The following is an 11,453-nucleotide window of genomic DNA, read 5'->3' on the forward strand; positions in this document are numbered from 1 at the left end:
TCTAAATTTAAAAAAAAAAAATAATCAGCCCTTGGTTTCTTCAATCGATCAGGATAAACTTTGAAATTTCCCAAAATTTTGCAGGGATGCAGCTGGGGGAGGTGACAGCTGAGTCAGCCAAAGGGACAGGATTTCAGTGGTGATTCTTCATTCTGGGGGTGTTTTCCTGCTGGGGACAGGGGGTGCAAAGTCCCCCAGTGTGGGACAGTTTGGATTTGGGGTTCAGCACCTCGTGCATTATAAACTGCACAGCTCAGGGTGTCGGCACCCCAAAAAAAAACCCGAAAAAAAAAACAACACCCAAACTCACAACGAGTCCAAGCGTGGCGTGGGAACTGCTGCCTTTTAGGTGAACATAAAACACCCCGAGCTGCTGAACTTGCAAAGCCTCAGTCCCTGTGGGCAGCTCGGGTTTTAACCCTTGATTGAATGCCAAATGTTCTCTCTTTTTTTTTTTTTTTTTTTTTTTAATTGTAAAATTTCCAGCTCGACTGGTTTGGAGCCTCATTTGGATAAACAGGAGGGTTTGGGAGCCTATCTGAACTCCTGGTTCCTGTCAGACCAGTTCCAGCCCCAGCCTGGCCAATCCCTGAGCAGAAATTTATTGAGTTTGGGGTTATTTTTTTTTTTTGTTGTTGTTGTTGTTTTGTTTTTTATATTGAAATCGAAACGCTCTCAGCTAAATACAGGGTGGAAAACCGACGCAGACAGCACAGCCTCGATCTCAGTTCTCTTTTTAAACCGAGTTTTATTTTCTGCTGGTTTCTTTGCTCTGTAACTCCTGTGAGTGCTTTGAAAGGCTGCATTAAAGCCTCGAGCTCTGCCTTAAAAACCCCAGGGCCAGAAATTAGGGTCACATAACCCGCTTAGAGAGCCTTGAGCTCCACAGGAAATCTCCTATTGGAAGGGCTTAACGGGGCCAAGGTGATTTGGGAGCGTCCCTCCAGATGAGCACACCAGGAACTGGGAGCTGGGAAAGGGATGGTCAGGAATAAATGGGAGCTGGGAATTTGGGGAGCAGGGGAACCTGCCTGGTCAGCTTGGCTCATCCTCATCAGTGCCTAATGAGCACAGTTAGCCCCTAATGGCCAATTAATAGCCCTGCTTATTAGAGCTATTCTGGGCCAGACCTCCTGCTCCAGTCCAGTGACTCAGGGCTGGAGGATTCCATCCCAATATTCCTTAGGCTGGCAGAAACCAGCCCTGCTCCCAGCTGGGATGGCCAAGCTCAGCTCAGTGAAAAAAAAAAAAAGAAAAAAAAAAACAAAAAAACAAAAAACCACCAAAAAACTCACAGGGTTATTTTTAAATTTAGATTTTTACATTTAAATTTTTAAATTTAAATTTTTTAATGTTTCCCACCGGGATGGCTTTTGCTGGGTTCCCACTTTTCCTGCTGATCCACCTGGCAGCAGAGGTGTGTCCAAAGCTCTGGACATGCTGGGTGTTTATCCAAACTCTTCCAGGGGTCTCTGGAATATCCAACCCCTTCCCCTTGCAGGGTGCTGGGCTCTGGCTCTGCCAGGCCTTTCTCATGTGTGGTGCTGATTTAAAGGAAAAAAAAAAAAAAAAGGAAAAAAAAAAAAGTCCTTAGACTTTAATCCTTGGGTTTATTTCAAAGCTTACAAAGGCAAATCTGGTTTGTGGCAAGAGATTTGCCTGATTTCTTCTGCTCTGGGGATGAATGGAGGAGCAGATGGGGAGGGAGGGGAGGATTTGGGGACCCCTCCTCACAAACCTGACCCTCCCCTGCACTTTGGAGCTGCCCAGGGCACGAAATGGGGTCAGTGCAGAGCCCTGCTTGGGCAGGACCTGTTGGATTCCCCTTTTCCCACAACTTCCAAATCCATTTCCCTTCCCCTGATTCCTGTCTCGCTCCCAATTCCTGTCCCAGGGTCTGCACAGCCCTCGGTGGGAAATCCCATGTGCAGAATAAAACCAGCTGCAGGCAAGCAAAAGGCCTCAAAAAATTCCTGTTAGACCCCAAAATGTTGGCTTGGGGTTCAGCTTTTGTGTTTTTCAGGCTCTCTGCTGCTCGGTGTGTAACTCTGAAACTCCACGTGAGGTGTTGGTAAAGTGTCAGTGAGTTCTGTTCACAGGGGAGTTGGACAAAACAATCCCTTCCCAAATGGAGAATCAAGGACACCCAGCACCCAAAAATCATAAAAAAGTGCCCAAAGTGCTTTTATGATAAAGTACCCAAAAATCATAAATAACAGTGAGGGAAAGGGGGCAAGCCAAGGGGCTGAGACTTCATAACCTGGAGCTGTAATTGGACAATTAACCCCGATATGTAAATGAACCAAAACTTATAAAAATGTAAAAACTCCTGACCGGGATCCATCTTCAACCTGGGTGCAGTCCCAGCCACACCAAGGTGGATCCTTTCAATAAATTCCAATTTTATTCCTTCTAACTCTCCCTAGTCTCTGCTCCAGGTCAGCCTTTCCAGGCATCAGTTCTGGCATCAAAAATCCTGGGAAATAATTGGGAATTTGAGGCCTGGAGAAGCTGGCAAACCCCAATGCCATCCCCACGTTTGGGGGTACGAGTGGGTGATGCTGCCCCAAGGGTCAGAAAGTCCAGGATGATTTTCCAGTGGGACAGAACCCTAAGGGACAGTAAGTCCAAGATGATTTTTCCATGGGGCAGAACCCCAAGGATCAACAAGTCCAGGGTGATTTTCCAATGGGACAGAACCCCAAGGGACAGCAAATCCAGGATGATTTTCCAGCGAGACAAAATCCCAAGGATCAGCAAGTCCAGGATGATTTTCCAGTGGGACAGAACCCAAAAGGGTCAACAAGTTCAAGATGATTTTTCCATGGGACAGAACTCCAAGGATCAACAAGTCCAGGATGATTTCTCCATGGGACAGAACCCCAAGGGACAGCAAGTCCAGGATGATTTTTCCATGGGGCAGAACCCCAAGGATCAACAAGCCCAGGATGATTTTCCAGTGGGACAGAACCCCAAGGAGCTCAGGAGGAGCCCCAGAGAGGTGGGATGTGCTGGCAATCCCTGTTCCAGCAGCCCCAGAACTCTGGGAATGGCCACAGGGCAGAGCCTCCGGAGCTCCTTCCCTGCCCTGGCTCATTCCAGCTGCTCCCAGCATTTGTGGAGATGCCAAATGGGGCCCCAGCCATGGGAGGAGAGGGCGTTTTCCTGGGGATCACAGCAGAGCTGTGGCTTTAGGTCCTCCCCCAGTGCTGGGGGAGCTGCCAGGCAATGGCTTGGAACGATCCCGGGTCTCTGCCAGGGAATATTCATCCAGGATCCCCGTCCTGCCTTGATAGGAACTCTCCCATGGGTGATCAAAGAGAAGAGCTCGGCCTCCCACTGCTCTTTAGCTCGGGGCCAGTTTCAGCAGGAGCTCTCTGGGCAGCGTGGCTGGGCCAGCTGGGCCAGCTCCGGGCTTGTGGTGGCTTCCAGGTGCTCCTTCATCTCCCACAGCATCAGGGCTTCTCCTCATCCCGGAGAGCACCTGGAGACTCCGTGTTCTGCTCCATCCCTGCTTGCCTTGGCTTGTCCTCCCCGATTCCCTGGGGTGGGACAGGTCCTCGGTGCTGCAGCCACCTCCTCCCGTCTCCTGCTCTTCCTCCAGCCGGGATTTGGGCTGGGAGCTCTCAGCCCTCACCTCAAACGCTCCTCAGGCAGGGTGGGAATGGCACTGTCACCTCACCTCCTGCGTGGGACACTTGGGAAGTGTCTGGGATCTGGGAAGATCCTGAAGGGACACGGATCCATGGATGTGACTCAGGGAGGGACATTTGGTGATGGAAACGCTGCTGGGAAGAGCCCCCAGGGGGTCTCGGAGGGTGGCAAAGGACACCTGGAAGAAGTTTCTGGATGGGAGAGCTCGGAGCATCTTCCAGGGAGCTCCAGGAGAGCTGGAGGGGGACTGGGAGCAAGGATTGGAGGGACAGGACACAGGGAATGGCTTCCAACAGAAAGAGGGAAGGTTTAGGTTGGATATTGGGAGGGCGGGCAGGCCCTGGCACAGCTGAATCCACGGCTGCCCCATCCCTGGCAGTGCCCAAGGCCGGGTTGGAGCAGTGTGGGATGCTGGAAGGTGTCCCTGCCCAGGGCAGGGGTGACACTGGGTGATCTTGAAGGTCCCTTCCCCTTTCCCTGCCCCATGGCCCGATGGTTCCATGCTCAGCTCGGCTCTGCCCCCCTGCCCTTTGAGCCAGGGCAGCGGCCCAGGAGCACCAAAGCCCCCGCGGGGGCCTGGCTGTGTCCCTGTGTCCCTTTGTCCCTGTGTCCCCCGTCCTTGTCACTCTGTTCCCCTGTCCCTGCATCCCTATCCCTCTGTCCCCCATCCCTGTGTCCCTGTCCCTCTGTCCCCGTGTCCCTGTCCCCGTCTGTGTGTCCCTCTGTCCCTGTCCCCCTATCCTTGTCCCCCCGTTCCCTTGCCCCTGTCCCCCTATCTGTGTGTCCGTCTGTCCCTGTGTCCCCTTGTCCCTCTGTCTCTGTCTGTGTGTCCCTGTCCCCCTGTCCCTGTGTCCCCCTGTCCCCTGTCTGTGTGTCCCTGTCCCCCTGTCCCCTGTCTGTGTGTCCGTGTGTCCCTGTGTCTCGTGTCCCTGTCCCCCTGTTCCTGTCCCCTGTGTGTCCCGTGTCCCTGTCCCCTGTCTGTGTCCCCCTGTCCCGTGTCCCTGTCCCCTGTCTGTGTCTGTGTCTCCCTGTGTCCCGTGTCCCTGTCCCCTGTGTCCCCCTGTCCCTGTCCCCTGTCTGTGTGTCCCTGTCCCCCTGTCCCTGTCCCCTGTCTGTGTCCCCCTGTCCCCCTGTCCCTGTCCCCTGTCTGTGTGTCCCTGTCCCCCTCTGTCCCGTGTCCCTGTCCCCTGTCTGTGTCTGTGTGTCCCTGTGTCCCGTGTCCCTGTCCCCCTGTCCCTGTCCCCTGTCTGTGTCCCCCTGTCCCCCTGTCCCTGTCCCCTGTCTGTGTGTCCCTGTCCCCCTCTGTCCCGTGTCCCTGTCCCCTGTCTGTGTCTGTGTGTCCCTGTGTCCCGTGTCCCTGTCCCCTGTCTGTGTCCCCCTGTCCCCCTGTCCCTGTCCCCTGTCTGTGTCCCCCTGTCCCCCCCAGCTCACCCCGAACCTCCCCCGCTCTCCTCCTCCCCCCCCCGCTGTGACGTCACCGCTGAGCTCAGGCTCTATTACCATACCGCCATTTGCATTCCCTCATTTGCATACGGCCCGGCCAATAGGAACGCCGCTCCCGCGCCGTGACGTCACCCGCGGCCGCTCTATATAAGGCGTGCGCGCAGGCGGCGGCGCAGCCCGAGCGCCGCGGAGCCGCCGAGAGGTCGCGGGTGTCCCCCCGTGTCCCCCCCGTCCCCGCCGGGATGAGCCATCGCCACAGCCACCGCCGCGGCCCCCGGGCCGACATGGTGCCCGAGATCGCCGCCGCCGTGGGCTTCGTGTCCGGCCTGCTGCGGACGCGGGGCTGCGTCAGCGAGCAGCAGCTGCAGGTGTTCAGCGGGGCTCTGAGGGAGGCGCTCACAGGTGAGGTTTGGGGGAGGAGAAGCGCGGCCGTGGAGAGCCGCTCGTGGTTGGGCTGGTGTTGTAGCCCTCGGGGCTAGGAGGCCACTGGTGTCCCCGCCGGGTGTCCCCCCGTGTGCCTTCCAGGACCCGGTGTCCCCGCCGGGTGTCCCCCCGTGTGCCTTCCAGGACCCGGTGTCCCCGCCGGGTGTCCCCCCGTGTGCCTTCCAGGACCCGGTGTCCCCGCCGGGTGTCCCCCCGTGTGCCTTCCAGGACCCGGTGTCCCCGCCGGGTGTCCCCCCGTGTGCCTTCCAGGACCCGGTGTCCCCGCCGGGTGTCCCCCGTTGTTGGTTCGAGGACCCGGTGTCCCCTCCCGAGTGGCCCTCTTGTCGCCTCCGGGACCTGAAGTCCGTCCGAAGTACCCCCGTTGTCCCTTCCAGGACCTGGTGTCCCTTCCCGTGTCTGTTCCTGTGTCCCCTCCGGGACCTGGTGTCGCTCTTTAGTGCCCTTCCTTGTCCCTTCCAGGACCTGGTGTCCCCTCCCGAGTGCCCCCCGTGTCCCTTCCAGGACCTGGTGTCCCCTCTGAGTCTTTTCTCGTGTCCCCTCCGGGACCTGAAGTCCGTCCGAAGTACCTCCGTTGTCCCTTCCAGGACCTGGTGTTCCTGTGTCCCCTCCGGGACCTGGTGTCCTTCCTTGGTGCCCCCCTTGTTCCTTCCAGGACCTGGTGTCCCCTTCTGAGTCTTTTCTCGTGTCGCCTCCGGGACCTGCTGTCCCCTCCCGAGTGGCCCCCTTGTCCCCTCCGGGACCTGGTGTCGCTCTTTAGTGCCCTTCCTTGTCCCTTCCAGGACCTGCTGTCCCCTCCCGAGTGCCCCCCTTGTCCCTTCCAGGACCTGCTGTCCCCTCCCTGGCTGTTCCCAAGTGTTTTAGGGTTGGGGGTGGCCCGGTTTTGGGGCCGTGCAGACCCCACAGGCGCTGCCGTGGCCGGTCCCGCTGTCCCCAGCCCCTGGCACCGTGTCCCCGCGGGGTCTGGGTGGCTCAGGGGTCCCTCCCTGCCTCCCTCCGGCCCCGGGGCTCTTATCAGCCCCAGCGAGGGGTGGCCGGGCTCTGATAACGGGTGCCAAACGCTGCTGTGGGATGGGGCAGTTTTGGGGTGGGCGATACCGTATCTGCCCCAGCCCGACCCCGCAGCCCCTGGCGGGGGAGGATTTTGGGGATGAGGGAGCTGCACTGAGGAGCCTCGGGAGTGGGGTCTGGGATTTGGGATTGGGATTTGGGCTGGCAGCTCTTCCCTGTCCCCTCGGGGAAGGGGTTTGGGTCCCATCTCTTTGGTTACAGAACTTTCTGCACAGTTTAATTCTTGTTGCTGTGCTCTGCCCCTTTCCTTTTGTGCTGTTGGCTTTCAGGGAGCTCTGCCCGGGTGTTGTTTGGGATTTGGCCTTGAAAACCCCAAATTAATGGGGGCTGAAGGCCCTAAACCCCTCCTGCCAGCTGGGAAGGAGCATTTCCTGGGATATTCCTGCTCACTGCTCTTCCCTGTTCCCTTCTAGAGTACTAAAAGCGCCCTGAGAAATCTTTCCAAGGCTGTTCTTTAGGATTCAGCTTTCAAACCCTAATTTTAATGGGGACTAAAGGACCTAAACTCCACTTCCAGCTGGGAAGGAACTTTTCCTGGGATATTCCTGCTCACTGCTCTTCCCTGTTCCCTCACAGAGCACTACAAACATCCTGAGAAACCCTTCCAAGGGTGTTCTTTAGGATTTACCTTTCAAACCCTAAATTTAATGAGGGCTAAAGGCCCTAAACTCTACCTGCCAGCTGGGAAGGAACATTTCCTGGGATTTTCCTGCTCACTGCTCTTCCCTGTTCCTTCCCAGAGCTTTAAAAACACCTCTGGCTCCCTGAAAAACCCTTCCAAGGGTGTTGTTTGGGATTTGGCCTTTAAACCCCGAATTAATCAAGGACTAAAGGCCCTAAACTCCTCCTGCCTGAGGGATTTCCCTGCTCAAGGCCCTAAACCCCACTTCCAGCTGGAAGGGAGCCTTTCCCAGGATATTCCTGCTTGTTGCTCTTCCCTGTTCCCTGGCAGTGCACTACGAGCACCACTGGTTCCCTGAGAAACCCTTCTTTAGGATTTGGACTTGAAACCCCAAAATTAATGAGGTCTAAAGGCCCTAAACCCCACCTGCCTGAGGGATTTCCCTGCTCAACGCCCTAAACTCCACTTCCAGCTGGGAAGGAACCTTTCCAGGATTTCCCTGCTCACTGTTTTTAGCACTACAAAAGCCCTGAGAAATCCTCCAAAGGGCATTATTTAGGATTTGGCTTTCAAACCCCAAAATTAGTGGGGTCTCAAGGCCCTAAAGCCCACCTGTCAGCTGGGAAGGAGCCTTTCCCAGGATATTCCTGCTCATGGCAGAGCACTACAAACACCTCTGGTTCCCCAAGAAACCCTTCCAAGGGTGTCCTTTAGGATTTGACCTTCAAACCCCAAATTTAATTGGGTGTAAGGGCCTTAAATCCCACCTGTCTGAGGGATTTCCCTGCTCAAGGCCTTAAAATCCACTTCCAGCTGGGAAGGAATCTTTCTCAGGATTTCCCTGCTCACTGCTTTTCCTTTCCCAGAGCACTACAGCCACCTCTGGCTCCCCGAGAAATCTTTTCATGGATGTTCTTTAGGATTTGACCTTCAAACCCCAAATTTAATGGGAACTAAAGGCCCTAAACTCCACCTACATGATATCCCCTGCTCACTGCTCTTCCCTTTTCCTTTCCCAGAGCACTACAGACACCACTGGTTCCCCGAGAAACCCTTCAAAGGGTTTTTTCTTTGGGATTTGGCCTTCAAACCCCAAATTTAACAGGGACTAAAAGTCCTAAGCTCAACCTGATGAGTTATCCCCTGCTCACTTCTCTTCCCTTTTCCTTTCCCAGAGCACTCCAGACACCCCTGGTTCCCTGAGAAATCTTTTCATGGATGTTCTTTAGGATTTGACCTTCAAACCCCAAATTTAACGGGGATCAAAAGCCCTAAGCTCCACTTCCAACTAGGAAGAAACCTTTCCCAGTATTTCCCCTGCTCACTGCTTTTCCCTTTTCCTTTCCCAGAGCACTACAGACACCACTGGTTCCCCGAGAAACCCTTCAAAGGGTTTTTTTTTGGGGATTTGGCCTTCAAACCCCAAATTTAATGGGGACTAAAGGCCCTAAACTCCACTTCCAGCTGGGAAGGAACCTTTTCCAGGATATCCCTGCTCACTGCTTTTACCTTTTCCTTTCCCAGAGCACTACAGACACCACTGGTTCCCTGAGAAACCCTTCAAAGGGGTTTTTTTTTTTTTGGGATTTGGCCTTCAAACCCCAAATTTAATGGGTGCTAGAGGCCCTAAACTCCACTTCCAGCTGGGAAGGAACCTTTTCCAGGATATCCCTGCTCACTGCTTTTACCTTTTCCTTTCCCAGAGCACTACAGAGACTCTGGGTCCCTAAGAAACCCTTCAAAGGGTGTTCTTTAGGATTTGGCCTTCAAACCCCAAATTGACAGGGACTAAACGCCCTAAACTCCACTTCCAGCTGGGAAGGAACCTTTCCCAGGATATCCCTTCTCCCTGCTTTTCCTTTCCCAGAGCACTACAGACACCACTGGTTCCCCGACAAACCTTTCTTTAGGATTTGACCTTCAAACCCCAAATTTAACGGGGAACAAAAGCCCTAAGCTCCACTTCCAACTAGGAAGAAACATTTCCCAGTATTTCCCCTGCTCGCTGCTTTTCCCTTTGCTTTCCCAGAGCACTACAGACACCACTGGCTCCCCGAGAAACCCTTCAAAGGGGTTTTTTTTTTTTTGGGATTTGGCCTTCAAACCCCAAATTTAATGGGTGCTAGAGGCCCTAAACTCCACTTCCAGCTGGGAAAGAACCTTTCCAGTATTTCCCCTGCTCACTGCTTTTCGCTTTGCTTTCCAGAGCACTCCAGACACCCCTGGTTCCCTGAGAAACCCTTTCCGTGGGTGTTCTTTAGGATTTGGCCTTCAACCCCAAATTTAACAGGGGACTAAAGCCTCTTTCCCAGGATATCCCTGCTCACTGCTCTTCCCCTTTTCCTTTCCCAGAGCACTCCAGACACCCCTGGCTCCCCGAGAAATCTTTCCATGGATGTTCTTTAGGATTTGGCCTTCAAACCCCAAATTAATGGGGACCAAAGGCCCTAAACTCCACCTACATGATATCCCCTGCTCACTGCTCTTCCCTTTTCCTTTCCTTTCTGGCTCCCCGAGAAATCTTTCCATGGGTGTTCTTTAGGATTTGACCTTCAAACCCCAAATTTAATGGGAACAAAAGCCCTAAGCTCCACTTCCAACTAGGAAGAAACCTTTCCCAGGATTTCCCCTGCTCACTGCTCTTCCCTTTTCCTTTCCCAGAGCACTACAGACACCACTGGTTCCCCGAGAAACCCTTCAAAGGGTTTTTTTTTGGGGATTTGGCCCTTCAAACCCCAAATTTAATGGGGACTAAAGGCCCTAAACTCCACTTCCAGCTGGGAAGGAACCTTTTCCAGGATATTCCTGCTCACTGCTATTCCCTATTCCCTCACAGAGCACTACAAACATCCTGAGAAAAACCTTCCAAGGGCGTTCTTTGCAATTTGGCCTTCAAACCCCAAATTTAACAGGGACCAAAAGCCCTAAGCTCCACTTCCAACTAGGAAGAAACCTTTCCCAGTATTTCCTCTGTGCTCACTGCTTTTCCCTTTTCCTTTCCCAGAGCACTACAGACACCCCTGGCTCCCCGAGAAACCCTTTCCATGGGTGTTCTTTAGGATTTGGCCTTCAAACCCCAAATTTAACAGGGACTAAAAGTCCTAAACTCAACCTACATGATATCCCCTGCTCACTGCTCTTCCCCTTTTCCTTTCCTTTCTGGCTCCCCGAGAAATCTTTTCATGGATGTTCTTTAGGATTTGGCCTTCAAACCCCAAATTTAACAGGGACTAAAAGCTTTAAACCCCACCTGCCTGTTTTCCCCTGCTCACTGCTCTTCCCCTTTTCCTTTCCCAGAGCACTACAGACACCACTGGTTCCCCGAGAAACCCTTCAAAGGCTCGGGTTACCGCTGCCTCCGCATCAACCACCGCATGGACCCCATCATCAGCAAGGCAGCGGGGCAGGTGGGGCTGAGCCTGCCCCAGCTGTTCCAGCTGTTGCCCCGCGAGCTGACGCTGTGGGTGGATCCCTACGAGGTGTCCTATCGCATCGGTGACGACGGCTCCATCTGCGTCCTGTACGAGGCCACCACGGCCACCAGACCCGCGCCCAGCGGCTCCTACGGTGGAGGGATGCTCACCTGCAAGAACCAGATGATGTTGGGTCGTAGCAGCCCTTCCAAAAATTACATCATGACTGTCTCCAGCTAAAAGGAAAAAAAAAAAAGACCCCAAAACCGAACAAAACGACAAAAAAAAAAAGAATCCGTCCCTCCCCCCGCGCCAAAAAAAACACGACGAAACAAACAAACAAAAAAAAAAAAAAAATTCTCCTCCTTGTCCTTACACTGCCAAGACACAGGCTACTGTAATACCTCAAGCCGAGGATCTATTTTTAAGATGAAGAGCTATTTATATTTTTTAAAAAAAAAAACAAAAACAAAACCATAACAAAACTCCAGAAAATCCAAAATTAAAATTTCGGGCGCCGCCCTGAGCCGAGGCGGTGCCCCAGGTGCCTTTTCTAAAGCTGTTGCAAGCTCGTGAGTTTATTATTATTATTATTATTATTATTATTATTTTATTTTTATTTCTTTTTTATAAATGTTCTTATTGTGAAGCTGAGATCTACCCAATTTAGTGTTGGATGGCGATTTTTCTCACCTTGGAACGTCTTGGAAACGGGAGGGGGGGGTGGGGTCGTGAGGGATCGAAGCCAGGCTGGGATTGTCACCTGTCACCACCTGCTCTGCTCCTGCTGCTCTGCCCTCCCTGGGGGC

General features: G+C 53.7%; 1 protein-coding gene across 1 annotated transcript; it reads left to right on the forward strand.

Annotated features, from left to right (window-relative positions):
- The first annotated feature begins 5,257 nt into the window (after nt 1-5,257).
- BTG2 (BTG anti-proliferation factor 2) lies at nt 5,258-11,202 on the forward strand. The gene is made up of 2 exons (XM_014872875.2): nt 5,258-5,499; nt 10,529-11,202. The coding sequence occupies exons 1-2, from the start codon at nt 5,340-5,342 to the stop codon at nt 10,882-10,884; spliced, it is 516 nt and encodes a 171-aa protein (XP_014728361.2). The 5' UTR covers nt 5,258-5,339; the 3' UTR covers nt 10,885-11,202.
- Nucleotides 11,203-11,453: the final 251 nt, after the last annotated feature.

The sequence above is a fragment of the Sturnus vulgaris genome, chromosome 29, assembly GCF_052056855.1.
Source record: "Sturnus vulgaris isolate bStuVul1 chromosome 29, bStuVul1.hap1, whole genome shotgun sequence".
In the NCBI taxonomy this organism is placed as follows: Eukaryota; Metazoa; Chordata; class Aves; order Passeriformes; family Sturnidae; genus Sturnus; species Sturnus vulgaris.